This window comes from Garra rufa, chromosome 17 (genome assembly GCF_049309525.1).
Source record: "Garra rufa chromosome 17, GarRuf1.0, whole genome shotgun sequence".
Taxonomy (NCBI): Eukaryota; Metazoa; Chordata; class Actinopteri; order Cypriniformes; family Cyprinidae; genus Garra; species Garra rufa.
In genome coordinates, this window is record NC_133377.1 from 4,517,774 (window position 1) to 4,536,190 (window position 18,417).

Below are 18,417 nucleotides of genomic sequence, written 5' to 3' on the forward strand. Positions count from 1 at the left end.
CGAGCTGATTCCGGAAAATTACGGGAACGAGCGCTGTGTGAACAAAAGCCAGAACCAAATGCCATTAAGGCAGTGTTGTAGTGATGATGCAAGTTACCCTGCGACTCTTCACAACAAAAAAATACGTGCAAAGTGGAATGAAGCAGTGATCAGGGAGCTCTTCACTATCAGCGCTGAAAATCAGGTTAGTTTCAGTTTAGTGAAATGTACGCGTCGCATTACAACTCACATCCAAATGTCACATGTCTTTACTGGTTGTGTGTAAATCATGCACAGATTCCAGAAAACAACTGTGAATGAACCTAATTAAGCAATTCCGGAACAAATCGTGGGACACATTATCTGTGTATTTTCCGGAATCACTGTGTGAAAGAGGCTGAAGTTGACGTGCCGCTGGTCTCTTATATTAACGTTGTTCGGAAGCCTGTGCAATGATGTAGTTTTGACATCTATAGACTGAACAGGGTTTTCTCGACTTGTTTTCGTGTTGTTGCTTAGCAATGAAATGGACACGATTTTGTCGGGTTTCACTAAAGGAGGGTGGGACGGTGGTTGGTGCTGGGGTGGTGACTGAAGGCGGTGACTGAGTAGATCGGACGTCACATTTTTACGGAAGTCACAGCGTCTCGTGAAAAGAAACAGCTAAGCAGGCTGTGTGCAGTTTACTGTGGATTGACTGTTTTGAAACTTATATGGTAGTTACATAACCCCTAGACCACAGTTATCATGAAAAAAGCCAGGAAATTTCGATTTTGACAATATGGGACCTTTAAAATGAAATGTGTATTTGTGTGCACTTTAAAATAACAACGAAATGTTGTGCTTTTGTAAAATAATGAAAGCAGACAGGATGCTCTTTCTGCTGTCTCAAAACTTGAGCACCAGAAAAATCTTTAGTCAAGGGCAGCCCTAGAGATAGGAGCTGCACTTGCATGCCTGAGAGGCATTTCAAAGATGGCCACGAAGTGAAATGACTTGCCTTAAAGGGACTTTGGGAAAAAGGTGGATAAATATAATTATAAAATAACTTCAACTCAAGTCAGTATTTTATATTCACATATTTATTTAATCATTATCCATGTGTAATGTAGGGATAGTGCACCGTCAACAAAAAAACAACTCCCTTCAGCCCAGGGTAATACATGACCTGCATTACACCTTGTGGTTTTGATTACCCTGTCAGAGTTTATAACTGGCTGAGTTTGACTAAACAGTTCATTATCTCTCAAATGGTGTTCTGTTTCTTCAATATATAAATGTGTATGATGAGATTCGTTTTTTTGTTTTGAAGAGAGCGGGTTAGTTTGGTTTCACTCTAATTACAGTCTGTAGATGGAAGAGTGGTTGGCAGAGGCACTGAGAGGGCACACAGTGTGTCTGGTTTCCTCTTGCTGTTGCAGGATCAGAGCCAGCAGCCACCATGTTTTCACTGAGTGGCCACTGTACCGCAGTGTTCTCATCACCCTCTCTGGAGACAGCTAAAGAAAACAGATGCTCTAAATGGCACCTTACTCTTATAGCACCCACAGGAGTCTTTCAGATAACAGTCAGTTTGTGTACTTGGAGAGTAGGTCTCTGCTTTAAATTTTGTGGCCACTTTGTTTTATATTTTTTCCCTTTTGAAATGGCTTTTTAATAGGCTTTTTAAACCTGTGGAAGGTCAGTTGAAGAAAACATTGCAAATAAAATTTCGTAATGATGCAAGCTGAAATAGTCTGCGAGATTTGTAAATTTTTTCCCTTTGAGTTTAATTTGCCTTTTTTATAAAAGAACTCAGTTGGCGTCCAGTATAGAATAACAACATAACATTGCTAATAGTTTTCCTTTGATTTTATGATTCAGGAAAAGGGATCTCTATGACATTCAGAAAATTACACACACATGGCCCTGAGAGGATTGTGATCAACACATTTTGCTCTAGTGCTGCCATCTTCTGGAAGCCCCATGCACTTGCACACAAGTAAGTGAAAAAGAGAAACAGTTTTGATAAGGCACATTTTCTTTATGTAATCTCTCAATTTTATATCATGTCAGAATCCAAGGTAATGCATAAATGACAGAGTAAACAAGTACACTAATAAAAAAAGATAAAAGATCAGAGTTCTAGAAAGTTCCAGTCTCTAGATCTCAATATCCAAGTTCCTTTAACGCATCCAGTCTTTTTGAGAGTTGCTTGAATTCTACAGTCCATTCAATTTCCCTCCTATTTTTTTTGATGGAAACAAAATCAAACTTTTTTGTTTTATTTTCTTATTTCTAAACTCTCTGAAAAAAGTACAAAAGGAGTCACTGGGGTATTAATATATACAACTGATGTATTAATATGCACCCATCGTGGTGTATCTTTTAAATGGGAACTATCCCAGTGACAACTTTTGTACAGTTTTTCTGAGAGTTTTCTGAAGTTGGAATATTAGACGAAATTGAATAAACATTTTAATTTGAATCATCCAATGCTCAGTTCCTTTTAAAGGTGGTCATAAATAAGTCCAAATGACCAAAAAAAATTTTTTTTTCCATTCAGGCTATCATAAACTCCAAACGTCTGATTCAGAATGCTCCAATCTCTGTGCCCCAGGCCTGTCCAGACTTACTGGAGCTTCCCAAACCCCTGCGACCTGGTGCTGGAGACCCCAGAGGGGCAAACGGTCTGAAAGAAATCTGGGGAGGTGAAGAGTTGGAGGTGGATGAGGAAGATGATGGGATTGTGGGTCCATCAGGTGAGTGCTGTTGAAGTCTGTGTGGATGTCCGGGGATAGAGGGCAGTCGACGAACCTGGGCCAGTGCTGGACTCAATATCGCCCCCTGGGTGCTCAAAGATCCCACTCGCAGGGCCGGTGAAGGGTAGCCCAGCAATGCCGCGGTGGCATGGGGGGCCAGATCCCGGCGGGTGGTTGGTGGAAACGGGCTAGATGAGGCTGGAGACGAAGTGGATGCCAGCTGAGGAAAGGATGGCCAGGGCCAAGGAGGAAAAGGCAGAGCGGCAGGGCTCTGTAGGAGAGGGTCCAGCTCACTGGCGCAGTGGCTGAGGTGGGACACGAGGCGTGCGCCGATGGGGTCAGAGGATTCAACCCCCTCCAGAGAGCTGAGGTATCTCACCACCTCTCCAACACACTCCCGAAAGCCCAGAGTCCTGTAGTCCACTGCCAGAGCCCGAGCATCAAAGTAGCCTAGAAGAGAGAGAACACTTAAATCATCGACTTGTTAGATAAGGCAGAGGTTTTTAAACCTTTATTGATGCCAAGAACTACACATAATTCTGATGGTACTCTTTTAAGGGGCCTCCTTCCTAAAATACACTACCAGTCAAAAGTTTTTGAACAGTAAGATTTTTAATGTTTTTTTTAAAGAAGTCTTTTCTGCTCACCAAGCCTGCATTTATTTGATCCAAGGTATAGCAAAAACAGCATAATTTTGAAATATTTTTGCTATTTAAAATAACTGTTTTCTATTTGAATATATTTTAAAATGTAATTTATTCCTGTGATCAAAGCTACATTTTCAGCATCATTACTCCAGTCTTCAGTGTCACATGATCCTTCAGGCTATTTTCTTCACATGACTTTTTATTTTTATTATTATCAATATTTAAAACACTTGAGTACAGTTTTTCAGGATTCTTTGATGAATAGAAAGATCCAAAGAGCAGCATTTATCCGAAATAAAAAGCTTTTGTGACATTATACACTATAACGTTGAAAAGCTTGGAGTCAATATAATCTCTAATATCGAATAATGATAGAAGATGATAGAAATGAATACTGTTATTTAGCAAGAATGCTTTAGATTGATCAAAAGTGATGATAAAGACACTTATAATGTAACAAAAATGCTGAGTTCTTGGCTTTCTATTCATCAAAGAAACCTGATAAAATCTAGTTGTTTTCAATATAATAATAATAATAATATTTTTTTTTTTTGAGCAGCAAATCAGAATATTAGATTTCTGGAGGATCATTTGACTGCAGTAATGATGCTAAAAATTCAGCTTTGAAACTATGGGAGTAAATTACATTTTAAAATATATTCAAATAGACATCAGTTATTTCAAATAGTAAAAATATTTTATAAAATAAATTTTACTGTTTTTGCTGTACTTTAGATCAAATAAATACAGGCTTGGTGAGCATTTAAGTAAATTTTTATTTAAGTCCAATTTACAGTACATTTTGTGGTCAGTAAGTTTTTTTTTTTTTTCTGCCAGCTAGGATGCATTACACTGATCAAAAGTGTCAGTACAGACATTTATGTTACAAAAGATTTCTATTTCAATTAAATTATATTGAAACTTGTATTCATGAATTAACCCTGAAAAATATATTTATATTATTCTATGTATAATATTATATACATTATATTATTATATAGATTTTATATATTTATAAGAAATGATAATAAGAAATGTTAAACAGCAAATCAGCACATTAGAAAGATTTCTGAAGGATCATGTGACACTGAAGACTGGAGTAATGATGCTGAAAATTTAGCTTTGCATCACAGGAATAAATTAAATTTTTAAAAATACGGAAACAGAAAAGTGCTATTTAAAATTGTAATTTTATTTCACATCATTGCTGTTTTTACTGTATTTTTTGATTAAATAATTGCAGCTTTGGTGAACTTAAGAGACTAATTTTAAGAACATTTAAAAATCTCACGGACCCGGAACAGTTTATATTGTGAGAAAAAAATATTAAGCTTGATTGCTTTTTTTTAAAATAAATAATTGGCTTTTATGTCACTCCACTAAAACAGATTTTTTTAAAGTACTTGTAATCATATCCGACCAGTCTTTAGAGCACATTCTGTAAGTATTAGTAGTCAGTCAAATTCAATAAGTTTTAATGCATGTAAAGACTACATTTGAACTTTTTCAGAAGTAAATTTGAGTGATGTTTGATGTTGATAGTTCCTGTTACTGTGCAGCTGGTAAGGTTCACGGCCATAACACAAACATGCGATCCGAGTTACGCGCTTAAGTGAATATTTGAGGTTATGGACCAAAATCCATAACCCAAAGAATGAGCAATAGCAATAGTAGCTGTAACACTGTATACGGTCATGAAGGTTCTGCTGTAATCTTCTCTCACCTTTGCCACCCATGGCATGCAGCAGTTTCAGATGATCCACGGTCATCTGAAGAATCTCAGCCTTTTCCAGTTTAGAGGAGCCCTGACCGAGTGGGGAGAAGGAGCATTTGTAGATTGTACATTTAAACTCTGTCCGTTCAGCTGTTTTGAGAATTCAGTATGAAGCATCAAACCGAGCCTGTGGCATTCAGTCTGATCATCTTACCTGTTTCTCGAAGGCACTGGGTACGAGTCTCCTGAGCTCCGACAGGCTGTGGTTGATCCTGTCCCTGCGTCTCTTCTCAATTATCTGTGGAATTCAGCGGAATCAATTTAAAGACAGAAGAGCGATTTGAAGTGGAAAGCATTTGCTAACTGGATTATTTTTGCGGCCGAGGCCTAGTTGCAGCATTCTCAAGATCAGATTTTGGAAAAAATACCAAGTCAAATAGGAAAACACAAATCAAAGTCAGACAAGAGGGCTTAAACTGTAAAAATGCATGTTGCTGCAGAGGGTCATGTTGCAGGGAGTTTTGAGAAAGGCCAGCGTGCACAGAAGAGACCTTGTACCGAGATCATATACGAATTATATATTGGGTCTGTTCTCAAACAGGCAGGGGAAAAACAGAGCTAGATTGACGTAAACTCACCCCTCTTCTCTTCTTGCGCGCCAGGATCTGTGAGGTACTGCCTGGAGACATGGACCCAGTGACAGGGCTGAGCAAAAGAAAGAGCGAGCGGGGAAGGGGACAGATTAAAGCTTTGATGTCAATGCATATTGTTGTCATTACTGTACTTAATACAACGCAGAAACGCTGTTGCACATCATCAAACCCAATCTAATTTGTCTTGGGGAACAGCTAGACACGGGAGCGCCGGGGTAAACAGAAAACAAGATTATTTTGGTTTAACGCGTTTTTGGACATTATTGTCAGATGGCTGATATGTTATGATTTTCGCGTCGTACGAAAGCATTTTCTTTTTAATGCTTAAAAGACATGATGATTACATATCCGCAGGGCAGGCTGAAATAGTGGCTTTTGCGTGCACATCAATACTTGGTATTATCCTTCAATGTGGATCTGGTTTGCATGGGCACTTTCTGCGCTCTGCCAGCAGAATGACACTGTTTGTTTTGCTTTTACTTTGACTTCTACACATAACTATTATTTTTATATCATATTGTGATTCCTTTTAACATTAAGAGGCTTAATGCACAAACATTCGGTTTGTTTAGAGGAAAAGAGTCTAGTCCAAAAAGAAAATTAGTTACAGGAATAAACTCTTGTATAGAGGTTTTAAGACTTTTTTTTTTAACAAATGCAATAAGATGAGAACCCATTGGTCATCGTAGGACGCATTTCAAAAGCACCAAATGGTGGTTACATGTGTCTTCAGTCTGCTCTTCATTTGTGTCACAGCTTTACTGAAATACTGTATCAAAAGGACTAAATGACTGAAAGAAAAATGCAAAACAGACAGAGAAGGAAAACGCATGCCGAGCTTAATTCTCATCAGTGGCACAGCGATAGGAAGATACGCCTCTCAAGACCAAGTCAAATAAGATCATTATGGGCCTCCATCAGTCGCCCGCTTGACATTGGCCCTATGTGTGATTTTGACAGTGTGTGTCTGCTCACATAAACTCCTGTGTAACGGTACTCAACTATCAGGAATAATGGAGATGACAGTGATATGCGCTACTTAGAAAGGGACAGAGACAGGACATTTTCTGGTTGCAATATTATAAATTTGATGATTTTTCACAACTTTTAGCAATTCTTCGTTAAAACCTGATTAAATACTGATGCATCATAAAAAATCAACAAGCGCAGCACAATAAAACATAGCTATAAATAAAAAATTGCAGTCATAATTTATTTTAATGTACCTTTCCTACAGTATAATTACAAGCACTGAATAATATTAATTAACATATACTTAATATAGATTTAGGTTTAAGTTTGCTTGTAATTATACATAATTTAGTATAGTAAATACATGTAACATATAGAAATCGTATTTGCACCAATTTCTTATCTTGGAAAATGGCAAAAATCTTTCTAATATTATAAATGATCATAAACAGCACAGTGCATCTTCAACCCTGAAGGCCTATGTAGAGTCGACCATACGGTTGTCAAAAAACACCTTGCATTTTGACCCGCAAAGCTGTCGCTTTTAAATGTTAATTTAAAAATGTATTTTAGAGTTTCTCAGTTTTCTGAGTAGTGTGAACTCTACATGTACAGTAGTGCGACTGACAGCCAATTATCATCTCCGCTGAGCATGTTATATAATGTACGTGCAAAGTTCTCACCAGTAGCTGTCCTCCTGTCCAACATCGATCAATTCGTCTGTGTCCGAGTCTGGGGAACTGTAATCATGAGGTCTCTTCATCGCCACAGGGTCCACGGTCCTCCTCTATCCCTGTTGAATCGATGGAGCGATTGAGCCGTGCAGGATGATCTGAGATGATCTCAGATGATGGATTCCTCCTCTGTCCCTCAAATGCAACTGTAAGGAAAGCAGCCACCTTCTAATGCGAACACGCCCCTCCCTATTTCCTTTTTTTTCCTCTCCACCTTCTTCTCCTCTATTTCTCCCTCTATCCTCCGACCACAATACAAGCACGCTTGCTTGGGAGTCTTTATTAGACGTCTGTTGCTGACTAAGTCTGGTACTTGTTTCTGCTCTTATGTGTAGTCGTGTTTTGACATCTCCAGACCCTCCTGGACTTGAAGCCAAAGAATGACAGTCCTTCTTCTTTTGTGTTCTCTTACTTTTTCTGCTTTTCCTGGCCCTTTCTACTTCTCGGTCACCCTGGCTACGCTCGTCCTCCCGCTTTCTGCTGCAGCAGCACAAGTGACTGAACTTGGGCACTTTGGCAAAGTTGCCAGTTTTGGCTCCCTCTTCCTTACCCTCCCACACTCCCTCCCTCCCTCTCTCCATCCCAGCCCCTCATCAGCCCTCCCTTCTTTCTCTCTCTCTGTCATTTCTCTCCTTTCAATTAGCCTCTTCTCTCCACTGTCTCATCTTGCTCTATCTTTACCCCCCTCTGTCCCTCCCTCCTTCCTTCTGTCTCTGTTTCTCTGTCTCCTCTTTTCCACTCTTTTTAATTAGTTTCCCTCCCTCTCTCCCAGGACAATAGGAAGAACGCTGTGGGAATAGTGCATCGGATTTGGACCCACATGCACACATACAGTGGCCCCAAAAAAGTACATGGATACTTGCTTTTTTAATGAATGTATAAAGTGTCCTCATATGTTTTGTCAGCATACTATTGTTTCATACTCTGAAACTTTATTATTTAAATGTTTGGCTTAAAAAGTTACTCCAGTCTTCCATGTCACATGATCCTTAAAAAATCATTCTAATATGTTTTTTGTTGCTCAAGAGACATTTCTTATTATTATCCATGTTGAAAACAGTTGTGCTTTAAACTGTTGTTTTTCAGGATTCTAATATAAATAGAAAGTTCAAAATAGAATACTTCTGTAACATTATAAATGCAGTTACTGTCACTGTAAATCAATTTATTGAAACCTTGCTGAATAAAAGTATTTATCTCTTTTAAAAAATACTGGTTCTTCGAACTTTTGAACCATAATGTATATTTGTTCACAATTAAAAGAACACTTTGGACACTCTTTGGCTGTCAAACGAATATGTTCATTGTTAATGTGATCAACTACCTACCTGATCTCATGACGGAAACGTACCTGTGGGAGCTTTTTTGCAAGATGTGAAATACGTACCAATAAGTGCATATCACTGGAGTTTCCAACAGAAATGAACACTAGAGGTGGAAAAACAGTGAGCACTTGTTATCGTTTTCGTACACAGTTATGATTACAGCTCCGTATTCGCTTTCCAGTATCCAGTTTCCAGTGCCGAATTCTCACCCCTGCCAGATTACTACCCACCTAGTATTGGTAGGTTTAGAGTTAGGTGTGGGGATAGAATTAGGCAATCATGTAGCGATTTCAATGTGAGGGGGTAATAATTTATCAGGGGACACAGGACTAACAAGCTTGCTCGGTAGCTCAGCACGGAATTGGACTTAGGAAGCGGAATCCTTGGGTACAAATCCTGTGAAAAACACGATTCACAGTGAAAGAGCTGAAAGATGAGAGATCGAAAAACAAGCTAAAACGGCATGCTTGCGATTGCGTTTTTACGTCACATTCGCTAATATTACTATCGGGTAGGTTTAGGTGTAGTGCAGATGGTACGATATTTAAAAAAACATGGAGCATTAGAGTTATAGCGCCACTCAATGGACATTTCAAGTCAGAACTGCGGTGACTCCTACAAAACCAACATCGAATGTGTCACAAATCGTACATAGCACTACGTATTTTGCATCTTGTGAAAAAAGTTCCAACATGTACGTTTTTGACATGAGATCGGGTTGTGAACTACATGCGATGACTACCTTCATAAAATACTATGCAATACAATACTAGCTGGATGAAAAAGAAATAGTTTTGAAAATGTTTTAAAGCCAGGATACACCATCAGTGAGCATCTGTCGGGGGTTTTTTTGTTCTATGTGTCTGCTCTCGTTGGGCTCATGATGACAGCAGTTTGCCGTGTTGAATCGATGTTGAATTGGTGTCTGGGCTGTCAGTGAGAGTGAGCGCTCTGATTGGATGCTCAGGGTGAAGGTGGCACAGACAGAAATCAAGTTTTAGGTGGATTTTACACTGGGCTCATTTGCTGCGGCCTGATCCCGGGAACTCTTGTTTCTGGTGACCCCCGCAGCATTGGTCTGGTTTCACACTCAACTTGACTCTGTCGAACCCTGTGTTTTTTATTAATTTTGTGCTATTATGTTCAGCGGAGCAACCAACATTTGGGTTTACTGTATGTGTGTCGCATTTAGACTGCTTTCTGCCGCCTGCAAACAGACTATTTAGAGAATACACCTGATTGTGATTAATTTGCCGCTCTCATTGCACTCACAACGCACGAATACACTGCAGGCTCACTCCTGCTCGAATTCGAAGGAAAATCATCAACACTATTATCTCTTACACGTGTTTTATTGAAGTAAATACATTTTAATTTTCTAAAACGCATGTGCAGGTTACTTTACTTCCTGAACAAGTGTGCACTCGAGTCCTTCAGGTAGTCTTGGGTTCAGTACCCCGGTGCGCACCCGTGTTCACATTTCAAGTCAGAACTGTGGTGACACGTACAAAACCAACGTCACATAAAATGTACCATATGTACGTTCATCTATTCCGTTGTGAAAAACCGAATACTCTTTTAGCGCCACTCAGTGGACATTTTACATCAAATATGTCATGAATCGTATATAGCGCTACGTGTTTCGCGTTTTTTTTTTATTTCTTTGTTGGCTTGGTGTGTCCCGGACTTTTGTGTCCAAATACTTTTTACATCCCAATATATTCGAATATATATATATTCAAAATCTGTTTATCTATCCACCCCACACTTTAATGGGTATGGCTTCCGGTCTCATCCTCATCCAACGATTTCAGTTGTACAAAACAGATCATTTTACTGCTTGTAAAACGTATTATCTTAATTATGAATACACTGGTTTGTAGTGCAAACGGTTTTAGCATTTTACTGCACGATGTTATTCTTCTGTGATTTTCCTATAGTTGCTATTGAACCGGAAGTCCCATAGGCTTACTTCCACATTGAAGAATAAGGTGGATACAGCAACATTGGCCCAACCAATGGCTTGAGTTTGAGGCAGCATTATCTGTTTGTTCGACCAATGTCATTGGGGCGATATCCTTTCAAATGCTAGTAATATGTACCTTTAGAATATCATTATTAGGGGTGGGCATACAGTAGATTAATTTTTTTAATCTAGATTAATCTAGATTAAATCTTGGAATTAATCTAGATTAATCTAGATTAAAATGGCTAATTTGAATTCTGCTGAAGGCATTCAGAATATGTGTGCTACCCAAATAATGACTAAAAGTAAGTCTTCGAGAACGGGCCAGGTGGCGCATTAGATCAGGCGCTCATCTCCTGTTTCCAAAATGCATCACAAACTCCTTGACAATTGCATTTACAACATAATTACCTATACAAACTTGTGTAACCAAGTACTTCTGCGCAAAAGGCTGCACGACGTGCGCGTTGCCGTTAAATACACAGACGCGCACGGGAATGGATAGCCTATCTGCGTGCATAGTCTTCGATTAAACTGCGTTGCTTTTAGAAGCGTCAATTCAGTTATTGCATATAGTTTAATGTCTTTATTTCGGGATTATCAAAGTAAATTATAACTCAAACTTGAGATTTTACTGGGGCACAGCAGATTTTCACTGGGGCACGTGCCCCAGTAAAAAGGGTCTAGCAACGCACGCACCTGCCCTGAAGCGGCTTCATAACTGCATCCATGTTTGCACGTCTCATTTGATGTGGTAATTTCACAGAAGTTGAAGACTCGTTCTCGCCCCCTACAGTGCAATTCGACTAGGTATACGTCATCCGCGCTAAAATATCAAGGTGAAAGTCATCACAGCTTACGTAGTTTAGACCCAGCTCCCAACCCAACTTTGAGAATAGATTAACGGCGATATTTTTTTTATCGCCCGATAAGAGTCTCACGTTAACGCAGCACGTTAACGCCGATAACGGCCCACCACTAATCATTATACACCCTTTATTGGTAAATAAGATACAAAGGTGAACTTTTTGAAGAGGTACCGCCTCAGTGACAACTTGTCCCCTTGGTTCTCTGTGGTAAGTCTGAGGGACAAAGCAGCTCTGATAGTGACCCTGAACTGATGCCCTTAGTCTGGAGGGAGATGAAGAGAGGTTAAGAGAGGATTTAGCCATTGAGTGTCTGAACAGAGGATCTCCTCAAGGACGACAGCCTTTCGGTTTCCCATGTCAGACACACGGCTGTTTCAAAAGAAACATTTCACTTCACACTATATAGTTCTAAGCACATACACGTAAACTCCGAGGTGTTCAACCCCTCCATCCACTACCGTGGGAAGCTGTAGGGGAAGAGCAGCCATGGTAACTGGAATTACAAGCGCCTGGCAGGAGTTTGCTGTCAGGAACGGTGCCTTACTGACCCAAAAGCTGCAGCAGCATGCCCTGCTTTACACAATACCCCTTCCACCCCTCTGCCTTCCTGTATGCCTGCTGCTTTGATTCCATGGGGCTGTACGCAATTGAATAGTTTCCTGGTGTGTACATATTTGTGGCCGTGCAATTGTGTAGGACAGGCAGCCTGTCTGATGCAATTACACCTAAACTCTTAAAAATAAAGGTTCCTTATTGGCACTGATGGTTCCAAGAAGAATCTTTAACAACATGGAAACTTTCCACTGGACAAATGATTCTTTAGATTATTAAAATATGCTTTTAAAGGAGTCATGACATGGATTTTTTCAACCCCCATCTTGACCCTCTGTCTGAAATGACCTGCTTTTAAGAGTCCTTTAAGGTTTCTCAGTAATTAGCCACTGTTATTATTGGCTAATGTCATTGCATAGGAAACAGTATCAACACCAGTGTTTTGACATGATCAAAAAAAAAAACGGTAATTTCCAGACAAGGCATTATGAAATAATTTACTTACCATTTGTGATGCAGCTGCAGTCTGGTCTAGTAATGCTTCATCTTTCAACAAATGTTTGCTTGCTTTCTCCATGACCCTCCACTTATTCCTCATGCTGGGATTCTTCTGATATCTGTACTAAGATGCGAACAAACTGTGACAACCAAATGTGTCAAAGCAAACATTCTTTCACTCCATTTGTCCTATTGTCAACAGACTCAAGTGCGTGGACTGTGACAGAAAGCCAACATATATCTGTATACTGTATCCAATGTAGACAAGATAACGGCAGTCATTGTAATTTCTATTTGCATGTGACGTGACGTGATACTCGCATTCAAGCGTATTCAAATTTTAAACCTTTAAGTGTCTAAATGCTATTCGTCGACATGTTGCTCTGGAGGCAGTGTTTATGCAAACGAATAGATCCCCTCAGCTCGAAAACGAGCCATTTTTGGACCTTGTTTAAAAAAATGCTGTGTAATGACTGAGGAGGATGTTTTAAGCTATGAAATGTGTTGGATGTTTTAATGGTACAAAGACCTCTTATATGCCAAAATATCAAAGCAAATTTGATTTCTCATGTCATGACTCTTTAAAAACTGTTCACTGAAAAGTTCTTTGGGGAGCCCAAGATGGTTCTTCAATGGCATCAATGTGAAAACCCTCCTTTTGGAACATTTTATGTGAAAGATTCATTTAACAAAAGATATGTTGTACAAAATAAAGACAAAACTGTGTTTAAAATTATGGGTTGTCAGATGTTAGTGGAATATGTTCATAGTTAAAGGGATAGTTCACTCAAAAAGGAAAATTCTGTCGTAATTACTCACCCTCATGTCGTTCCAAACCCGTAAGACCGTCGTTCATCTTCAGAACACAAATTAAGACATTTCTGATGTCATTACTGCCTTTCTGGGCCTTGAACATTTTAGTTGCATTGCTATCTATGCAGGAACAGAAAGCTCTCGGATTTCATCAAAAATATCTTAAATTGTGATTAATGAATGTCTTATGGGTTTGGAACAACATGAAGGAGAGTACTTATTAACAGAATTAAAATGTTTGGGTGAACTATCCCTTTAAGTGTCGAAATACTTCTTGGGGCCACTGTGCATGTAAATGCATGCTTGTTTGCGTCTGTTCATGAGTTTTCCCAGGGTATGATCTGTATGAAGCGCATGTGCTTGTTCAAACATCTCCTCTCTCCTTCTGCTTTTAGAGATGGATGGTGGCAGCAATTAGCATCGAGCGGACGTGTGGCATTTGACCGTCGCGGGAGGCTCATGGTTTGATGTGTGAGTCAAAACGAGTGTAAGAGATCCCTTTATCCTTCCATCCTCCCCCGACTCCATCTCCTTTCATTACCAATCCCTCTTTTATTCGGGTCTGGATCTCATTTCCAGAAAGCAAGAAGAAAGAAGCTGGAGAGAAAATCTATGAAGTCGGGCCTTTCGCCGTGTCTCTGCTGTTATTTTTGTTGTCCACCCGCTTCAAAGCCGAGCTTTCTTCTCGTTCTCTGTTCTGATTATTTTTCTTTCGCAAGGTTTTTCTGCATCCTTCGCTTCTCCCCCTTTCTCCTCCTCTTCCTCTGGGTTTTTGATCTTTGTCATGGCACACTTCCTCCGCTGATGACAAATTAAGGGGGAAAATCGCTGTGGAAATTGGACGAAAGCAACAGAGGGGGGAATTAAGTAAATAAATAAGTCGATCTGCAAAAATAGTTTGAAGGGGGTAAACTGAGAACAAGAGAACCGGAGAACAAAGCGAACCCTGGTATTGAGCAAAGCGGCTTCTTACGCTCTTGGTTGGCCACTTCAGTGCTTTTGCAAAGCCCTCCCTCTTCACCACAACAAGAACAGCTCTACAATTGAAATTAACAAGCTCATATTTTTACGATTCTCTCATAGAAAGAAGCGCATACACACACACACACACACATACACGCGATCGCCCGCTTCTTGTTTTTCACACACAGTCAGAGTCACACACAAGCTAATGTGCAACTTGCATATTAAATGTTACTGCCAAATGACAGCAGCCAAAGCTCACACGGTCTTCCTCAAGCGGTAATCGTGTATTAATTCGTGCTGACACACACACACCCACACGCCCACATGCATTTAACCAGCTCTACCACATCTTGCACGACTTTCCTCCCTTTATGTGTAAATCTCAGCGGCTGACCCCAAAATCAGCCCGTGTTTTGATGTTTCTTTTCATTGGACTCTCTGAGTGTCGGAGAGCAGAGGCCCCACTGCGAGCGCTGACGAATCCCACAGGGACTTATCTCTCCTCCAGCCACGAGAGGAATGCCAGACACTGAGGCCTGCCCACTTTAAAGCCCACAAATGACACAGCTCCGCATTGCATGAATCTGTGTATGTATATTCATGGACATGTGTCCCCAAGTACAAATGCACTGAAGGCTTGACACATGTCATAACTGATTGGGTTTTTGAGGAGGAGCTTGCTTTCTCTCACATGGAAATTTAAAATTATCCATAAAACATATTATATATATATATATATTAGTGGTGGGCCGTTATCGGCGTTAACGTGCTGCGTTAACGTGAGACTCATATCGCGCGATAAAAAAGAATATCGCCGTTAATCTATTCTCAAAGTTGGGTTGGGAGCTGGGTCTAAACTACGCAAGATACAATGACTTTCACCTTGATATTTTAGCGCGGATGACGTATACCTAGTTGAATTGCACTGTAGGGGGCGAGAACGAGTCTTCAACTTCTGTGAAATTACCACATCAAATGAGACGTGCAAACATGGATGCAGTTATGAAGCCGCTTCAGGGCAGGTGCGTGCGTTGCTAGACCCTTTTTACTGGGGCACGTGCCCCAGTGAAAATCTGCTGTGCCCCAGTAAAATCTCAAGTTTGAGTTATAATTTACTTTGATAATCCCGAAATAAAGACATTAAACTATATGCAACAACTGAATTGACGCTTCTAAAAGCAACGCAGTTTATTGGAAGACTATGCACGCAGATAGGCTATCCATACCCGCGCGCCTGTGTATTCTACGGGAACGCGCACGTCGTACAGCCTTTTGCGCAGAAGTACTTGGTTACATAAGTTTGTATAGTTAATTGTGTTGTAAATGCAATTGTCAAGCAGTTTGTAATGCATTTTGGAAACAGGAGATGAGCGCCTGGTCTAATGCGCCACCTGGCTTGAGAAACCCGTTCTCAAAGACTTTTAGTCATTATTTGGGTAGCACACATATTCTGAATGCCTTCAGCAGAATTCAAATTAGCCATTTTAATCTAGATTAATCTAGATTAAAAAAATTAATCTATGCCCACCACTAATATATATATATATATATATATATATATATATATATATATATATATATATATATATATATATTGTTCCTTCCTTTTGATTTTTATCATTTCTATTTTAATTTGTAGTAATAATTTTTATTTTATTTATATTTTATTTATTTATTGCCCAAGGCCAAGTTTCTCTGCAGACTGCCTGATGTTGTTGTTGAGAATTTTGATGTATTGCTCCTTTTTCATGGTGCTGTTTACTGTGATTAGGTTCCCTGGTCCACGGCTGAAAAATAACCCCCAAAACATTAGGTTCCCACCACCATGTTTGACAGTGGGGATGGTGTTCTAAGGGTTGAAGGCTTCTCCTTTTTTTACGCCAAATGAACGCTACATCATTGTGGCCAAACAATTCAATTTTTGTTTCGTCTGACCAGAAAACAGAAGACCAGAAGTCTTCTTTGTCCAGGCAAAGGCCAAGCAGGCTTTTGTGTGCCTTATCTGGAGAAGTGGTGTCCTCCTTGGTCTGCGTCCGTGGAACCCAGCGGTGTGCAGTGTCTGTGGACTGTCTGCCTTGAGATGTTGCCACGAGCAGAGCCCAGATTCATCAGGATGGACTTGGTGATGATCCTTGGATTCTTTTTTACCTCTCTCACTATTCTCCTGGCCAGCACAGGTGTCACTTTTGGCTTCCGACCACGTCCTCTAAGATTTTTCACAGTGCAGAACGTCAAGAACGTTGTATTTTTTAATAATACTTTGCACTGTAGCCACTGGAACTTCAAAATATTTAGATATGGTCTTATAGCCCTTTCCTGACTTGTGAGCAGCCACAATGCGCAGCCGCAGGTCCTCAGTGAGCTCCTTTGTCTTAGCCATGACTGTCCACAAACCAACAGCAGAGAGTTTCTGTTTTTCACCTCTTGAGTTGATTAAAACAGCTGTTCCCAATGAATCAGGGTAATTAGGAGGCTTTAGAACAGCTTGGACTATTTGGAATCGTATAGAACTTTGGATTTTCCCATAGACTGTGACAATCTGCAAAGAGTATGAAAAATTTTGGACATGCCACTTTTTGTTCAAATGCAAATAAAAAAAACTTTCCACAATGATGCCTCTTGTACATCATCTTATTATCTTTTGGGAGAAGCCTGTGTCATTTCCGGTCCAAAAAAAACTTGCTGCTTGAATAAAAGTAACTTTAAGTCAGAATTTGCCAGGGGTATGAATAATTTCAGGCTTGACTGTATATATATATATGTTATGTTGACACATAACATTTTTATTTTATTTTATTTATCCCCTGAGGCCTGCTATATTCTTTATTTTCCTGAAGCTGCAAATTTTTATTTTTTTGTGTTTTTTTCACTTCTTAATATTGTTTCTTTGTATATAAAATATTATGCTGTTATTATGATACAGGCATTAAAGTAAAATAAATAGATTAATAATCTATAATGAGATATCAAATTAACATATTCTATAACTAGAAATACAAATAGAAATATAAATTTGCTTTTCTTAAGATGACAAAAGTGTTAATATAGTGTTATTTATATACTATTATGTTTATTATTATTGTTATTATTAATAATTTTATAAATGTATTATTATCAAATATTATTATTTATATTATACAAATTTACAATAATTTAATAATGTACTATTTTGATCGAGCTATTATTTGTATTTTTTATTTCCAGTTTTTAGTTTTGTATTATTTATTTATTTTTATTTTTCCCTTTTTCTTTTCTATAACTGTAATTAATGACCAGGAAAGTATATATTGACATATATATTTTTTTAAGATGACAAAAGTCTCATTTTAGTCTTATTATAACTTTTTAAATATTTTGAATTAGCTTTTTTTTCAGTTCTTAGATCAGGTTGTAGTATATTTATGTATAAGGTCTAATTATATATATAACTCCAATTAATGACCGGAAAGTAGAGTAGTTTATTATCATTATTTATTTATTTATTTATTTTTTAAGATGACAAAAGATATTTTAGTATTATATATATATATATATATATATATATATATATATATTTTTTTTTTTTTTTTTTTTTTTTTTTTTTTTTTTTTCAGTTTTTAGTTTAGGTTGTAGCAATTTTGTAGTATTTGTATACAAAATCAATATGTGACCCTGGACTACAAAATCAGTCATAAGGTTAAATTTTACAAAACTGAGATATATACATCATATGAAAGCTCAATAAATAAGCTTTCTATTGATATATGGTTTGTTAGGATAGGACAATATTTGGCCGAGATACGCCTACTTGAAAATCTAGAATCTGAGGGTGCAAAAAAATCAAAATACTGAGAAAATCACATTTAAAGTTGTCCAAATTAAGTTCTTAACAATGCATACTACTAATCAAAAATTACATTTTTATATATTTATAGTAGGAATTTCACAAAAAACTTCATGGAACATGATCTTTACTTAATTTCCTAATGATTTTTGGCATAAAAGAAAA

At 38.5% G+C, this 18,417-nt stretch overlaps 1 protein-coding gene across 1 annotated transcript; it reads right to left on the reverse strand.

Moving 5' to 3' along the window:
- Positions 1–1,760: 1,760 nt before the first annotated feature.
- Positions 1,761–7,910, reverse strand: heyl (hes related family bHLH transcription factor with YRPW motif like). Its single transcript, XM_073822324.1, has 5 exons — positions 7,390–7,910; positions 5,720–5,786; positions 5,296–5,379; positions 5,091–5,172; positions 1,761–3,170 (listed from the first exon to the last, which is right to left on the reverse strand). Exons 1-5 carry the CDS (start codon positions 7,467–7,469, stop codon positions 2,551–2,553), a joined length of 933 nt encoding a protein of 310 aa, XP_073678425.1. The 5' UTR covers positions 7,470–7,910; the 3' UTR covers positions 1,761–2,550.
- Positions 7,911–18,417: the final 10,507 nt, after the last annotated feature.